At 36.0% G+C, this 17,763-nt stretch overlaps 1 protein-coding gene across 9 annotated transcripts in view; it reads left to right on the top strand.

Annotated features, from left to right (window-relative positions):
• COP1 (COP1 E3 ubiquitin ligase) overlaps positions 1-17,763 on the top strand; it is a 281,153-nt gene that overhangs the window by 159,557 nt on the left and 103,833 nt on the right. For all 9 annotated transcript variants that reach the window (XR_011611267.1, XR_011611266.1, XM_011746116.3 and 6 more), the window contains 3 exons: positions 707-815; positions 1,263-1,344; positions 16,738-16,854. Coding sequence is in view for 7 of the 9 variants with exons in the window: in XM_011746116.3 (XP_011744418.1) it covers positions 707-815; positions 1,263-1,344; positions 16,738-16,854 (308 nt within the window). In the remaining 2 variants the exon portion in view is untranslated. The remainder of the gene's footprint in view (positions 1-706; positions 816-1,262; positions 1,345-16,737; positions 16,855-17,763) is intronic.

Genomic DNA, 17,763 nt, shown 5'->3' with positions numbered 1-17,763 from the left:
AAAGACCTTGTGTTCATGTCTTAGAAGTTACCTACATTAACTGCCTTCTAAGTAGCTTCTTCCATAGTATACATTCCCTTTACTATATGCATGATGCAGGTATGTATCTCAGCAGAAGTTTTTAGATGATGTAGACTTTTGGAGCACTTGAGAATAGCCAGAACCATAAATGATAAAAGTTTGATTCTAACTTTTAGATGCTTTTAATTGGAATTGTAGTCTTAAGTTATAATTACTCAAGTCAAGACTTTTGGGATGTAAATACAGAAACCCAATTCACTGTAGTTTATTTGGCTTATATGATTTGGCACAACTGGATCCAGGGCGTTAAACAGTCTCATCAGGTCTGTCATTCTGCGATGGTATGCCTTGAGCCCTCTAGACGGTATCACCTTCACTGATAGACATCCTTTCCTCATGTATCAAAGATGGCCAATGATAGCTCTAGACTCACATCCATCTTAACAGCTAGTGATCACAGTAAAAAGTGGTTAGGGTCATTACTTGTTAATTTTTATTTTTAAAATTTCAAAATTATTGATACATCTTTTCCCAGGTATGTTGTGGGCAGAATAATGATTGTGAACTGATAGAGACCGTTTTAAAATAGTGCAAAACACATTATTTTTCTGAACACATTAAAATTCTTTTTATCCCATTATTATTTATTTTTACGTAAAGTAACTTTTAACTGTATTTCTTTCAGCTGTATCAGTTGGAGTAGTTACCATAAGAACCTGTTAGCTAGCAGTGATTATGAAGGCACTGTTATTTTATGGGATGGATTCACGGGACAGAGGTCAAAGGTCTATCAGGTAAATAAGGGTACTAGTTACATGTTATATGAATCATGTATTTATTTTGTTAAAACTTTTAGAACTTCATGTGCTTTATAATTACAGATTTGAAGCCACTATTTAGTACTTTTTATACCTGTGTAACACCTGTGCAATACCAAATACTTTTTTTTTTCAGTCTCCTTTTTTTGGTACCAGATACTTTTCTGAAGCATTTCTTCAGACTTTGGTCTTTGTAGAATGCATCAAATAAATTTCTGAAAGCAATAATTTCGGTAAATGTGTATATTAAAAGTTTTGGACGTGCTTTATATCAACATCTTATTTGCTTTTCATTTGTTTTCTAGCCTGTTCTCTTTTCCTCTCCCCATAACAATAAATTGATACCAGTTTTTTTTTTTTCTTGCTTTATTCATTTTGAGATCTCTATTCTGTCTGAGGCTACTGTCTTCTTTCTGCTTCCAGGAGCATGAGAAGAGGTGTTGGAGTGTTGACTTTAATTTGATGGATCCTAAACTCTTGGCTTCAGGTTCTGATGATGCTAAAGGTACTATTTGAATCTCTTTCTCAGCACCTCCTTCTCCCTGGCCCTCCTAACCTCAATTCCTTTCATTGGCAGAAATACAAACATTTACTGAAACTCATGTCCTTTGTGATTACTGATTATTTATTATTATTATTATTATTATTATTATTATTATTTTGTTTTATTTTTTGAGATGGAGTCTCACTCTGTCACCCAGGCTGGAGTACAGTGGCATGACTGTGGCTCACTGCAACCTCTGCCTGCTGGGTTCAAGCAATTCTCCTGCCTCACCCTCCTGGTAGCTGGGATTACAGCCACACACCACCATGCCTGGCTAATTTTTTGTATTTTTGGTAGAGACGGGGTTTCACTGTGTTAGCCAGGCTGATACTGTACTCCTGACCTCAAGTGATCTGTGATCTGCTTTGCTGACGGCTTCTCAAAGTGCTGGGATTACAGGCGTGAGCCACTTTTTTTTTTTTTTTTTTTTTTGAGATAAGAGTTTTGTTCTGTTGCCCAGGCTGGAGTGCAGTGATGCAATCTCGGCTCTCTGCAACCTCCACCTCCCAGGTTCAAGCGATTCTCCTTCCTCAGCCTCCCATGTAGCTGGAATTATAGGTGTACACCACCACACTCGGCTAATTTTTTTTTTTTTTTTTTGAGACGGAATCTCGCTCTGCTGCCTAGGCTGGAGTGCAGTGGGGTGATCTTGGCTCACTGCAGCCTCTGCCTCCCGGGTTCAGGTGATTCTTTTGCCTCAGCCTCCTGAGTAGCTGGACCTACAGGTGCATGCCACCGTGTCCAGCTAATTTTTGTATTTTTAGTAGAGATGGGGTTTTACCATACTGGGCATGCTGGTCTCAAACTGACCTCATGACCCAGCTGCCTCAGCCTCTCAAAGTGCTGGGATTACAGATGTAAGCCACTGCGCCTGGCCTCAACCAGCTAATTTTAAAAAAATTTTTAGTAGAGATGGGGTTTCACCATGCTGGCCAGGCTGGTCTGGAACTCCTGACCTCCAGTGATCCACCTGCTTCGGCTTCCCAAAGTACTGGAATTACCGGTGTGAGCCACCATGCCCAGCCTACTGATTATTTTTTTAAAAATCCAAGCAGGGGCCAGGCCCAATGGCTCATGCTTGTAATCCCAGCACTTTGTTTGAGAGACTCAGGTGGGTGGATCACTTGAGGCCAGAAGTTTGAGAACAGCCTGGCCAACGTGGTGAAACCCTGTCTCTATTAAAAATACAAAAATTAGCCAGGTGTGGTGGTGCATGCCTGTGGTCCTAGCTACTGGGGATGGCTGAGGCGTGAGAATTGTTTGAACCCAGAAGGCGGAGGTTGTAGTGAGTCTAGATCTCGCCTTTGCACTCCAGCCTGCATGATAGAGCAAGACTCTGTCAAAAAAAAAAAAAAAAAATCCAAGCAGAGAAAGTGATTTCTCTTCTTGAGTGAATGAAAAATGAATATACTGCATCCTCATTCTAATGATGTTTTTAGATTCATTCCACATGGAGACATTTAGAATTGCTGCTATCTTATAACCAAGTCCTTTAGACAGATATACCACCGAATAACCTTTTTTTTCCTGGAAATATTTAGAAATGTCTGTATGCTGCATTGTATTTTATTAAATTTCTATTGTATACTAAAATCTCTTAATGAAGTTCATTATATATCAAGGCAAAATTCTACGTCACTTTTTGCCAATTTAATTGACCTTTCTTTTCTGTTTCTTGTGTATCTATCTTTACTATTCACTCTTTTCTGTTTTTCCTTAATGTGCTGTTTTGGTGTGGTTCTTCTCGCTATTAAATGTATAAAGCTATGATAACAGACTTATTTTATCTTAGAATTACCACCCTTAATTTCTTTGCCTTTTTCTTCTTTTCTGCCTGTAACTTTCAGAGTATTGTTTTGATAGGCAAGGATAGCTCTAGCATTGGACACTTTATTTCACATCATGTTATACCTTTCCCTTTGGCCTTTTTAATACATAAAAGAAATAAAATAATGGAGCACAGCCTATTCTGTAAAAAGGTAAACAAGACTGGATTGCCCCTAAAAAGTTTTGGGCCATAGAGTAGCAAGTTGTTTATTCATACTATATACAGAATGGAATATCTTTTTTCGTTGATTTAAGAAATCGTCAACCAGGCATGGTGGCTCACACCTGTAATCCCAGCAGTTTTGGAGGCTGAGGCAGGAGGATGGCTTGAGGTCAGAAGTTCGAGACCAGCCTGCATGAGACCCTGTCTTTACAAAAAATTTTAAAAATTAGCTGGGCATGGTGGTGTGCACATGTAGTCTCAGCTGCTAGGGAGACGTGGGCAGGAGGATCTCTTGAGCCCAAGAGTTCAAGGTTACAGTGATTGATGATTGTGCCACACTGTACCCCAGCTTGGATGACAGAGCAAGACCCCATCTCAGAAAAGAAAGACAGAGAGGGAGGGAGAAGAGAGTGGTGTGGAAAGGGAGAGGGAGAGAGGGAGGAAGGGAGGTGAGAAAAAGAGGGAAGAGGGAGAAGAAAGAGCAAGAAGGAAAAGAAAGAAAAATTGTCCTTGAATTTCTAAATTAGTGAGAGCACCATGTTACAATAGATATATTTATTTTAGTTTTTTTATAGAGTTATTTGATGCACAAAATTTTTTTTGATTTTGAAGAAGTCCGGCGTGTCAGTTTGTTTATTTTTTCTTGTGTTGTCTATGCCATTGGTGTCATATCCAAGAAATCATTGCCAAATCCAGTGTCATGAAGGTTTTCCCGTAAGTTTTCTTCTAAGAGTTTTTTTTTTTATACTTTAAGTTCTAGGGTGCATGTGTACAACGTGCAGGTGTGTTACATATGTATACATGTGCCTTGTTGGTGTGCTGCACACATTAACTCGTCATTTACATTAGGTATATCTCCTAATGCTATCCTCCCCCCTCCCCCCTCCCCACCATAGGCCCCGGTGTGTGATGTTCCCCTTCCTGTATCCAAGTGATCTCATTGTTCAATTCCCACCTATGAGTGAGAACATGCGGTGTTTGGTTTTCTGTTCTTACGATAGTTTGCTGAGAATGATGATTTCCAGCTGCATTCATGTCCCTACAAAGGACACAAACTCATCCTTTTTTATGGCTGCATAATATTCCATGGTGTATATGTGCCACATTTTCTTAATCCAGTCTGTCACTGATGGACATTTGGGTTGATTCCACGTCTTTGCTATTGTGAATAGTGCCACAATAAGCATACATGTGCATGTGTCTTTATAGCAGCATGAATTATAATCCTTTGGGTATGTACCCAGTAATGAGATGACTGGGTCAAATGGTATTTCTAGTTCTAGATCCTTGAGGAATCGCCACACTGTTTTCCACAATAGTTGAACTAGTTTATAATCCTACCAACAGTATAAAAGTGTTCCTGTTTCTCCACATCCTCTCCAGCACCTGTTGTTTCCTGATTTTTTAATGATTGCCATTCTAACTGGTGTGAGATGGTATTTCATTGTGGTTTTGATTTGCATTTCTCTGATGGCGAGTGATGACGAGCATTTTTTCATGTGTCTGTTGGCTGTACGAATGTCTTTTGAGAAGTGTCTGTTCATATCCTTTGCCCATTTTGTAATGGGGTTGTTTGTTTTTTCTTGTAAATTTGTTTGAGTGTTTTGTAGGTTCCGGATATTAGCCCTTTGTCAGATGAGTAGATTGCAAAAATTTTCTCCCATTCTATAGGTTGCCTGTTCACTCTGATGGTAGTTTCTTTTGCTGTGCAGAAGCTCTTTAATTTAATTAGATCCCATTTGTCAATTTTGGCTTTTGTTGCCATTTTGGTGTTTTAGACATGAAGTCCTTGCCCATGCCTATGTCCTGAATGGTATTACCTAGGTTTTCTTCTAGGGTTTTAATGGTTTTAGGTCTAACATTTAAGTCTCTAATCCATCTTGAATTAATTTTCATATAAGGAGTAAGGAGAGGATCCAGTTTCAGCTTTCTACTTAGGGCTAGCCAATTTTCCCAGCACCATTTATTAAATAGGGAATCCTTTGCCCATTTCTTGTTTTTGTCAGGTTTGTCAAAGATCAGATGGCTATAGATGTGTGGTATTATTTCTGAGGACTCTGTTCTGTTCCATTCATCTATATCTCTGTTTTGGTACCAGTACCATGCTGTTTTGGTTACTGTAGCCTTGTAGTATAGTTTGAAGTCAAGTAGCGTGATGCCTCCAGCTTTGTTCTTTGGCTTAGGATTGTCTTGGCAATGTGGGGTCTTTTTTGGTTCCGTATGAACTTTAGAGCAGTTTTTTCCAATTCTGTGAAGAAAGTCATTGGTAGCTTAATGGGGATGGCATTGAATCTATGAATTACCTTGGGCAGTATGGCCATTTCATGATATTGATTCTTCCTAACCATGAGCACGGTATGTTCTTCCATTTGTTTGTGTCCTCTTTTATTTCACTAAGCAGTGTTTTGTAGTACTCCTTGAAGAGGTCCTTTGCATCCCTTGTAAGTTGGATTCCTAGGTATTTTATTCTCTTTGAAGCAATTGTGAATGGGAGTTCATTCATGATTTGGCTCTCTGTTTGTCTGTTCCTGGTGTATAAGAATGCTTGTGATTTTTGCACATTGATTTTGTATCCTGAGACTTTGTTGAAGTTGCTTATCAGCTGAAGGAGATTTTGGGCTGAGACGTTGGGGTTTTCTAAATATACAATCATGTCATCTGCAAACAGGGACAATTTGATTTCTTCTTTTCCTAACTAAATACTCTTTATTTCTTTCACTTGCCTGATTGCCCTAGCCAGAACTTCCAACACTATGTTGAATAGGAGTGGTGAGAGAGGGCATCCCTGTCTTGTGCCAGTTTTCAAAGGGAATGCTTCCAGTTTTTGCCCATTCAGTATGATATTGGCTGTGGGTTTGTCATAAATAGCTCTTATTATTTTGAGATAGGTTCCATCAATACCGAATTTATTGAGAGTTTTTAGCATGAAGGGCTGTTGAATTTTGTCAAAGGCCTTTTCTGCATCTATTGAGATAATCATGTGGTTTTTGTCTTTGGTTCTGTTTATATGCTGGATTACGTTTATTGATTTGCATATGTTGAACCAGCCTTGCATCCCAGGGATGAAGCCAACTTGATCATGGTGGATAAGCTTTTTGATGTGCTGCTGGATTCGGTTTACCAGTATTTTATTGAGGATTTTTGCATCAATGTTCATCAGGGATATTGGTCTAAAATTCTCTTTTTTTGTTGTGTCTCTGCCAGCCTTTGATATCAGGATGATGTTGGCCTAATAAAATGAGTTAGGGAGGATTCTCTCTTTTTCTATTGTTTGGAGTAGTTTCAGAAGGAATGGTACCAGATCCTCCTCGTACCTCTGGTAGAATTCGGCTGTGAATCCATCTGGTCCTGGACTTTTTTTGGTTGGTAGGCTATTAATTATTGCCTCAATTCAGAGCCTGCTATTGATCTATTCAGGGATTCAACTTCTTCCTGGTTTAGTCTTGGGAGAGTGTAAGTGTCCAGGAAATTATCCATTTCTTCTAGGTTTTCTGGTTTTTTTTAGAGGGTGAAGTTTTTGCATCTGTGTTTTTGAGGGTTACTGGTCTTTATTTTTCTGTTTTTGTAATTTTTTGTGACTTTGATATTGGGGTAATGCTGACCTCATAAAACACATATGTGCTGTGTGTTTTTCTTTCTTCGACATGATTGTTTACAATTACTATTCTTTTGTTCTTAAATGTTTGGTAGAATTTGTCAGTGAAGCTTTCTGGGTGTGTTGTTTTCTTTGAAGATTTTAACTAAGAATTAAATTTCTTTAGTAGATTCAGGACTAATAAACATATCTGTCTCTTCTTGAGTGAAATTTGACAGTTCATTTCTTTCAGGGAATTGATCCATTTTATTTGTTGTGAGATTTATGGGCATCAAAATACATAAAATGCTCCTCCATTTACAATGGGATTACGGTCCCAATAAATCTACCATAAATTGAAAATGCATTTAATACTCCTAATCATAGCTTAGCCTAACCTACTTTAAATGTGCTCAGAATATTTACATTGGCCTACAGTTAAGCAAAATAATCTAACACAAAGACTATTTACAATAAAGTGTTGAATAATACAAGTAAGAGTATCATACCACATATCACTAGCCTTGTGAAATATTAAAATTCAAAATTTGAAGTATGATTTCTACTGAATGCACATTGCATTCTCACCGTCGTAAAGTGAAAAAATCATAAGTTTTTGAGCTATTTAAATTGGAAACTGTCTATATTTGTAATATATTGCTAGGGTTTGTAGCCATGCTTTTTTTCTTTTTCCCATTTCCTCTGAGAAGCTGTGATGAAGTCATGTCCTGTCCTTTATTCCTGATAACTGGTATTTTGTGTCTTCTGGTTTATTTATTGTTTATTAATTTAGGTCACCTTGGCATTAGGTTCTTAATCTTTTCAAATGCTCAACTTTTGGTCTGTTGATTTTTCTGTATTTTTCTATTTTTAATTTCATTGATTTCTGCACATTTTTCTTCTTGCTTTGGGTTTAATTTCCTCCCCTCTTTCTAGTTTTTTGAAGATTGAAGTTTATGTCATTTAATTGATATTTCTGTCTTTTTTAATCTGAACATTTTTTGTTATATACCTTTCCCATTAAACACTACTTGAGCAAATTTTGAAACAATTTGAAAACAAGTTTTCTTGACTATTTGCTATTATATTATTTTTGTGACTATTATATTTGCTTTTCCATTCAGTGTAAAATTCTGTTTGATTTCTCTTGTTATTCTCTTGTTCATCTATGGATTAAAGTATTTTTAAATTTTCTTAAACTTTTCAGAAATCATTCTGTTGCTGATTTATAACTTAATCCTTTTATAGTTAAAGGACATATTTTACATGATTTTAATTTTTTAATTTATTATTTGTTTTATGGTCCAGAATATGAACTACCTTGATAAATATTTCAAATGCATTGAAAAGAAACTGCACTATTAATGCTGTTTGGTGAGTGTTCTGTAAGTGTCAGATCAAAGTTTTTGCTAGTGTATTTCTGATTTTCTGTACGCTTGCTGTTTTTTTGGTCTCCTTGTTTTTTTGATTATGAGACAGAAATGTTAAAGTCTGATTTTATTTCTCTGTTCAGTTACCTGTTTTGTGTGTCAGTGTGTTTTTACCTGATACATTTTGAAACTCTATTGTTAAGTGCATAAATATATTTGGGATTGTTATGTCTTCTTGGTGGACTGAATCATTTGTTAATATATAATATCACTATCCCTGTCAGTATTCCTCTGAAAACTACTTTGCCACATACTCATCAAACTATTGATAGTAATCTCTTTTTCCTTTCCTCTGGGATTTTAATTATGTTAATGTATTAGACCCTTTCGTTTTGTCTCACAGGCCTCATACTCTGTCTTTTTCTTGTCAATATTTTTTTCTCTTCAGATCGGGTAATTTCTGTTGTTCTGTCTTCTAGCTCATGATTCCTTCATCTGTCATCTCCATTTTGCAAAAAAATTTCATTTATTCTTTTTTAAAAAAAAATAATTTCTATATATTCTCTGAGTACTTCTATCTTTCCATTAATTTTAAGTTTATTTTAACCCCATGGAGTATAATTACAATAGTTGCTTTAAAATCAATTTCATTTAATATCTTGGGATCCAGCATCTAAACCTTAGGACTGACCTTTGTTAATTGTGTTTTCCTTTGAAAATTCTTCACATTTTCCTGGGTTTTTGTATGTTGAATAATTTTGAGGTTGTCTCAGCCATTTTGAATATTATGTTATAAGATGTTGGATCCTGTTTAAATTGTGTGGGAAATGTTGGGTTTTTGTTTGTTGGTTCGTTTCTTAGTAGGTGATCAGTTGGCTTCGATTTAGACTGTAAATTCTGTCTTGCCTTCCCTAGGTTATTTTTGCCTTGTCAAAGGAAACAATCAGTTCAGTTATCAGAGCTTTTGCTGTGGTACTTTGAGTCTGCGTAATACACATGCCAGTTAGAGCTTAGTTTAGGACTTGGGTCATCTTTTCAACTGTAGTTCAATGCACGTAGCATTTGCTGCTGTGCTTCGTGTCCATCTTGCACATACACAGCTCAGAAGTGACTGTGCCAGTGAATGCACAGAACTGTAGAATCTCCTTCTCCAGAACTTTCTTTCCAGGTTTCTTCCTGACTCTTTATCTCCCAGGGCCCCATTTTACTGATCCTTTGTCAAGAAAGTTGGGTTGTTTCATTTTAGGAGACTTTGGTGCCCAGTCTACTGCTGAATTCTGTTAGTAGGGCCTGCCACAAGGGCAAAGAAGCAAGAGAATAGATAAGAAAAATAAAATGAGGATTCTTCTTTTTCATTTTCATTATGTCATAGATGCTCCTTTTTATATACACAGAGTTTTACTCTGAGTATTAGCTTCTTATACTGTTGTAGCTCTGTGACTGAAACCCACCCATGGGGAAAAGTTGGAGGAGGAAAAGAATAAGTCAGAAGTAAAAAATTATTCCCAATCCCCTGGTTTGCAGAAGCCATTGCTAAACACACGGATTTTCCTTAGTGTTTGCTGCTTAAGGTGCTGACTTTAGCTTGCCAAGGGAGAAGAGAAGGGGAAAAATGGTACTCTTCATCCCCTGAATTTCATTTAAGTGTAGAATTCTCTCCTGGAAATGACTGTTTTTGTTTACTTTTTCAGTTTCCTCATATAGCTGCTTTTGTTTTTTGGATGTTGTCCAGGGTAAACTCACAGTGAGAGAGACTGGCTTACTCTCTTAGCTTGGCAGTAAAAGTCTCAAATGCTTTTAAGCCCATCTCAAGAGTATTATTTAGTGTTACTTAAATGTATTTATTATTCTTGTCTGTTTGGTGATCATATAAAATATTGTCTTTGTGATAACTTTATAGTTAGAGAATATTTTAAATCACTTTTATACAAATATATTTTGCTTATTTTATATATTTTGTATTTAGTAAATTTTTAACAGGAATTTTTTAAACAGCTATTTTTTTCATTGCTTAAATAAAAACTGAGTTCATGTGAATGATATTTTTCCTACATATGCTGTGTATTTTAAAAATAATTTAGTTCCAAGTATATATGCACATAATTGCATGTTAAAGAACCATCAATATGTAGCAGCTAATCAGAAAGGAATTTCATGAGTCATTTTAAAGGTTCTTTTGAAGAAATATATTTTCCTTTTTAAATATGTAACCTGCGCCGGGCGCAGTGGCTCACGCCTGTAATTACAGCACTTTGGGAGGCCGAGGCGGGCGAATCAAGAGGTCAGGAGATGGAGACCATTTTGGCTAACACGGTGAAACCCCGTCTCTACTAAAAATACAAAAAATCAGCCAGGCGTGGTGGTGGGCACCTGTAGTACCAGCTACTTGGGAGGCTGAGGCAAGAGAATGCCATGAACCCAGGAGGTGGAGCTTGCAGTGAGCCGAGATCACGCCACTGCACTCCAACCTGGGCGACAGAGCAAAACTCCATCTCAAAAAAAAAATGTAACCTGAGAATTATTTGCAATAAATAATCTTGCCTTTGAATTAAACACATTTTTTAAAGGTATTTTTCTTTAAATGTGAGTTTGAAGAATTTAGACTGCATGATAACAGAAGTTACAGGTTCTTCTTCGTTCCAAATTTCCTTTTTATTATTATTATCATTTGTTTATTTTTTTTTATTTTTTTTTTGAGATGGAGTTTAGCTCTCGTTGCCCAGGCTGGAGTGCAGTGGCATGATCTCAGCTCACTGCCACCTCCACCACCTGGGTTCAAGCAGTTCTCCTGCCTCAGCCTCCCAAGTAGCTGGGGTTACAGGCATGCCCCCCTGCCCCCTACAGCTGGCTAATTTTGTTTTTTTTTTTATAATAGAGATCGGGTTTCACCATGTTGGTCAGGCTGGTCTCGAACTCCTGACCTTAAGTGATCCACCCACCTCGGCATCCCAAAGTGCTGGGATTACAGGCATGAGCCACCACACCTGACCCTTCATTCCAAATTTTATTAGTTGCATAGGTTAATGCACAAGTGACAACCATGAAGTCTTGGTAGATTTTAGAAATCAATTAGTAAAACTCATGCTGATTGTAATGCTTCCGCTTTTTCATCAGCAGATTAAATAAGTAAATGTAAATTAATAAATGGCATTATGATAACAGTTATAATTTATAACTTTAGAGGCAGTTACCTTTCCTATAAGTTAAAACTTTACTACATATATTCTCTGCTGAATTTAAATGAAATGTTAGACTTATGTTGATCAGCATCCATCATGGCCTCCAGGGATCTCTGTCTCCTGGTATTCTTATGCTTGTGTAGTTCGCCTTCACCTACCTTGTTCCAGGCTTCATCTATGTGGCCAGTAGATATCTCTTCTAAAATTAGGTTATAAAAGACACTGTAGCCTCTATCTTCATCATTTTCTCTCTTCGAAGTCACTCGATTTGGGAGAAACCATCGCATTGTCGCAAGCTCACATGGTGGGGAACTGAAGTCTTATGCCAAAAGTCATGTTGAGTGAACTTGGAAGTGGTAGAGTACTGGACTCTAATAGTCTAGAGTCCTAGTGGACAGCTCAACTACAGTCTGTTGAGACTGAGCCAAAACTACCCAGCTTACCTGCTCTGAGATTCTTGGCCTCTAAAACCGTGTGAGATAGTAAATGTTTGCTGCTTTAAGTAACTAAGCTTTAGGGCAGTTTGCTCTATGACAATGTCTAGCTACTAATACAGGGTCTGTTGTTTCCCTTTGACGAAGTTCAAGAGTCAAGCTTATTTATGTTTGGTAAACAGTATTAAAGTTTACATCTTTGTATTCAATCGTTCATACTTTTTATAGAGGTATAAAACAATACACATTGCCCCTCAGTGTTATGGTAGTTTTTGTTGAAATAGCATTCTCCCTTTTTACTCATATGGATAACTTTCTGTTTTCTGTAGGACCTGGACAGTAGTTTAGAAGTGGGTCTAGAAGAATTACATATGAAACTTACCTCATATTTGCACATCCTCATTAAAGCTTTGGGCTGTTTTACTGTGTCAAACTTCTGTCCCTGTTTTATTTTTCTTTGGTAATGAATTCTTTCTTAGGATACTTTGGTGCAAATAGACATGCAGTAGGCCCTGTCAGAGAAACTCAAAAACATAAACCTTGCACATTGGAACTGATTGTGATGTTATTATAGATAAGCAATATCTTGTTCTCTATTTTTGGAAACAATTTTAGCAAAATACTTTAGGGAATGATTCACCCAAATTTTACAGATTATCAGATGATAGACTTTATTCTGTAGTGTAGTTGGATTTTTTAAGATTCAGTATTTCAGAATTGAACTGAAAAATTAGGTGACACTTAAAGAAAACACACTTCTTTATCCATTAACATTAAAGAAATAAAACTTGTATAGAACACTTAAGTAGCAAATTTATGGCCGACTAGATACAATATGTTTCTTTGTTTTAACCTCCCAACTATGATATGATTTTCCTAATGTTTACTCTTTTGATTATTTACTGAGAGCCAAAGGAGGCCATATGTAAATAAATACAGTGTATTTTATTTGATTTAATTGCTTTAGCTCTTCACCTAGAAGGTGACATTTTCTTTTAAATTTACTTTTCCTTTCAAAGGGAATTTTCATCAATAAATTCTGAAATTTAAATTTTTGACGTTAAATGAAATTCTTACTACCATCCTTGTAAGGAAAAAGTAACAGTAAAGGTGTTCTTATTAATTTATATACTGTCCTTATTTTGAGGATCACTTCATTTATATTTGGCTTAGTTTCTTCTCACACTTGTTGATTTCTTCTACACTTCCTTCCAAAGATTATACTATTTTATCTTTCGATCTGTGATGCCATCTTAGGATATTAAGTAGATTTTAATATTATCTCATTATATTTGTTGTGTTAGTTTTTTAGGGCTACCATAAGAAAACATACCCCAAACAGGCTGGCTTAAGACAACAGAATTTTTTTCTCTCATAGTACTGGAGACCAGAAGCCCAAAATTAGATTATTGGCAGGGCCACACTCTCTGTGAAAGCTCTGGGGAAAAATTATTTCTTGTCTCCTTCCTAATTTCTGGTTATTGACAGTCATTCTTATCATTTCTTGGCTTGTAGCTGTATCACTCCAGTCTCGGCTGGCGTCACACATGGCCTTCTTCTCACTGTGCATCTGTCTCTCCTTATAAAGACACCAGTCAATGGATTTAGGACCCATCCTAAACTAGTCTGACCTAATTTTAACTTTATTACATCTGTAAATACCCTATTTCCAAATAAGGTGATAATCACAAGTACCTGGGGTTAGGACTTAAACATGTCTTTTTGGGGAACACAACACCTGTTTTGTTTAATAACCACTCTGAAATTATTATAATCTCTATACAACTTTTCCATGCTGCGTTCATTCAGTGTATCTTTACAGTATTTTTAGTCTTAGTTACGCTTGTAGCTCAGACAGTTACATTGAATTCTAATATCTTATATATTAAAAATTATAATCATGGTGGTTAATGTTGTGACTTATTTAAATAATATTAATGATTACTGCATTGAGAAAATTACCATGAAATTAGAAAAGACCTGCCACACTTCCAGCTTAACTATCATTCTCTCAGTACTGTTTTTTTCTCACTTACATTTAATTTAACATAAAACGCTGATACATACTGCTTGTTTTTAAAGGTTTTTAGTGATTGTAAGTGGGGTTATGCACACAGTAAGTGCTCCATACTTACCTATTGTGAATTACCTTTGGGCCTAGGCTGTTAGACTATAATCCAGTCAAAATCCACTTAATAATCTGATCTTTTAGTGCTATGTTTGGCATATTGACTTTTAATTCCAGGTAACCATCTCATCTTAGAATTGTACGTCATGATTGACCAAATGATTGTGTTTTGATTGAAATAGCATATCATTCTTATTGGAGAATAACGTGGAACAAATCAAATATTGCTATTTAAAAATCTTATTCCATCTCTACATTAAAAAAAAAAAATTAGCCAGGTGTGGTGGTGTGCACCTGTAGTCCCAATTATTTGGGAGGCTTAGATGGGAGGATCTCACTTGAATCCAGGAGTGCAAGGCTGCAGTGAGCTATGATCATTCCAGTGCACTCCAGGCTGGGTGGCAGAGTGAGACCTTGTCTCAGAAACTGCTACTACTAATAATAATGATTCTTATTTTAATAATGAGCATCTTAGTTTACTGTGGGAAAGCTAATTTATCAGATTGTAAATTAGCAACATTTTTTGATAATGATTAATTTCTACTTGGAGATTTCACATATTGAAATAAATTCTTATGTAATCCCATTTCATGGAAGTGGTATTTATTGGAATCAGTTTTACTTATTTTATTCACTTCCGTCTACAGGTTACTGTATCAGTATTTCTAAAAATATTCTAAGATTTTTTCTATACTTCCATTCCCAATACTGGTTTCCAACTCCAAATGCATGTTAGAATCACCTGGAGAGCTTTTTAAAAAAACACCAGTACTTGTATCCTATCTGGGTATTGTCCTGGATGGGACTTTGGGGCAGATTGAAATACGGATAGGAAGATTTTGTCGTTGTTAATGTTCATTTATTTATTCTAATGTGCATCCAGGATGGCAACTTATATATTGAAAATCTATTTTATGGGTGTATCCTGTTGTCTGCTAAGACATTTTTATTGTTGAAAAATGATATGATAGTTGCTCTGGTACCTTTGTAAAATGGCAACTCATTTTCTGCTTCTGCTTTCAAATCATGCCTATTTTGTTTAGTCTGCTTTGCTTTCCCTAATCATTACAAATTTTAATATATTTCACTGGATTAGACTACATATCAAATACAAAACCAAAATTTTGAAGTTTAGCTAAATAATTCTAGAATATATTACTTTAGACATATTTAAGCTATATCACTGAATTACTACATAAAAATTTAAAAATCACGAAATTCTTAATTGAAAGAGAAAATAAGAACAGTTTCCAAGTGCTTTAAAGATGTTTGTGTACGTTTTCATATTTATGGTGTATATCAGTATACACTTATACATACATTTAAAGAAAATTGGCTGGGCCCAGTGGCTCACATCTGTAATCCCAACATTTTGGGAGGCTGAGGTGGGCAGATTGCTTGAGCCCAGGAATTTGATACCAATCTCAGCAACGTGACGAAACCCTTTGTTTACAAAAAAAAAAAAAAAAAAAAAAACAGAAAAAAGCCAGGCATGGTTGCACACACCTAGCTACCTGGGAGGCTGAGTGGGGAGAATCACCTGAGCCTAGGAGGTAGAGGAAGTGAGGCATGAATGTGCCACTGCATTCCAGCCTGGATGACAGAGTGAGGAGACCCTGTATCAGGGAAAAAAAAATGGAAAGAAAGAAATAAAAATAATACTAATGTATTTATATAACTATATATATAGTTATATATATATATAAGAAAAACAAATATACCACCTAGCTCCAGATTACTTTTTTTGTTCCTGTCTTTTATGTCTTAGTTGTGGGTCTATGTTACCATTCCGTATAAATTTATTATTTATCTATATTGATTTTTCTTTTTTTTAGTTTCTTTCTTTCTTTTTTTTTGGTGGCATGATCTCAGCTCACTGCAACCTCTGCCTCCTGGGCTCAAGTGATTATTCCACCTCAGCTTCCCAAGTAGCCGGGACTACAGACCTGCACCACCATGCCCAGCTAACTTTTGTATTTTTAGTAGAGACGAGGTTTCACCATGTTGCCCAGGCTGGTCTCTTAACTCCTGCCTCAGCCTCCCAAAGTGCTGTGATTACAGTCATGAGCCACCGTGCCCAAACTTTTTTTCTATATTGATTTTTGACATTGAAACTAAGCTCTCTTAGTTTTAATGTTACTGTATTATTCAGTCATTCAGTGATATGGTTTGGCTGTGTCCCCACCCAGATCTCACCTTGAATTATAATAATCCCCATGTGTCAAGGATGGGGCCATATGGAGATAACTGAATCATAGCAGGCAGTTTCCCCCATACTGTTCTTGTGATAATGAATAAATCTCATGAGATCTGATGATTTTATAAATGGGAGTTCCCCTGCACACGTTCTCTTGCCTGCTGCCATGTAAGACATGACTTTGCTCCTCATTTGCCTTCTGCCATTGTTGTGAGTCCTCCTCAGCCATGTGGAATTGTGAGTCAATGAAACCTTTTTTTTTTTTTTTTTTAATAAATTACTCAGTATCAGGTATCTTTTTATTAGCAATGTGAGAACAAACAAATACATTCATCTTTAACACTTTTAGTCCTAGTAAACTGAATGTTTTAGATTGGCATACAAAGATTTCTGGAGCAATAAGCAAACTTTCCCAAGTTATCAAAGCATTTACTAATGTATTATTTGTTTCTGTTTTTGTTTTTATTGTCCTTTGCCCTTAGTGAAGCTGTGGTCTACCAATCTAGACAACTCAGTGGCAAGCATTGAGGCAAAGGCTAATGTGTGCTGTGTTAAATTCAGCCCCTCTTCCAGATACCATTTGGCTTTCGGCTGTGCAGGTAAGAAATGAAAGCAGATTTGTCTTCCTTTGATGTTGGTTGAATATCATGGTAAGGATAGGAGAGCATTTTAAAACAAATAATTATTTTGTAGGTTTAAATATTGTTTTCATTATTGGACTGTAAATTAAAAGTATATGCAGTATGCCATCATTATTCATTTAGTGCTGTACCTTAATTGCACTATTCTGTCACCTGTCTTTAATACATAGATATGAATTTGTTAATTTTTATCATCGTTCTTAGTGTTTATATGCATGAGTTAATGCTTATTACTTATTCACAAACTTAAGGTCGTAATAACATTTAAACAAGCTACTGTTAAGCTATATTGTACAGACACAGGAACACTTTTTTTTTAAGGCAAACTGTTCTTCCAACAATTATTTATTGAGTCCCTACTATGCACAGAGCACTTATCTAGGGACAGTGAATAAGCATAGTCTTGTATCATGGAGTTCATGCTAACATAGGAAGTATTCAAAAAAGTTTGCTATTATTATCATTACCAAATAATCATTGGGTAAATTATTTTTCTTAACTAGGGTGACCATATGTCTGTATTTGCCTGGGTCAGTTCTAGTTCACACTGTTTGTACCATTGTATTTACTATTAGTACCCTCTTTCATTCACAAAAGTGTCATGAGTTGGACGATAAATCAAATGGTCACCCTACCCTTAAAATTTTTATCTTTGATATTTTTCCCTCTTGAATATTTACTAAAATAGTAAATACTTGTAATTTGGCTTCTGAATGGTGAGTCTTATTTTTTATTAATAATATCAGGATTTTACAAAATACAAGCTAGCACCATATGATGGAGACAATAGCAACTTTTAAAAAGGAAATGCATAATTTAAACCATGTCACTATACTTTTTGCTTTTATTCAACTCACTATGTCACTG

Source organism: Macaca nemestrina, chromosome 1, assembly GCF_043159975.1.
Source record: "Macaca nemestrina isolate mMacNem1 chromosome 1, mMacNem.hap1, whole genome shotgun sequence".
Classification (NCBI taxonomy): Eukaryota; Metazoa; Chordata; class Mammalia; order Primates; family Cercopithecidae; genus Macaca; species Macaca nemestrina.
This window is presented reverse-complemented; position numbering and strand designations above follow the sequence as displayed.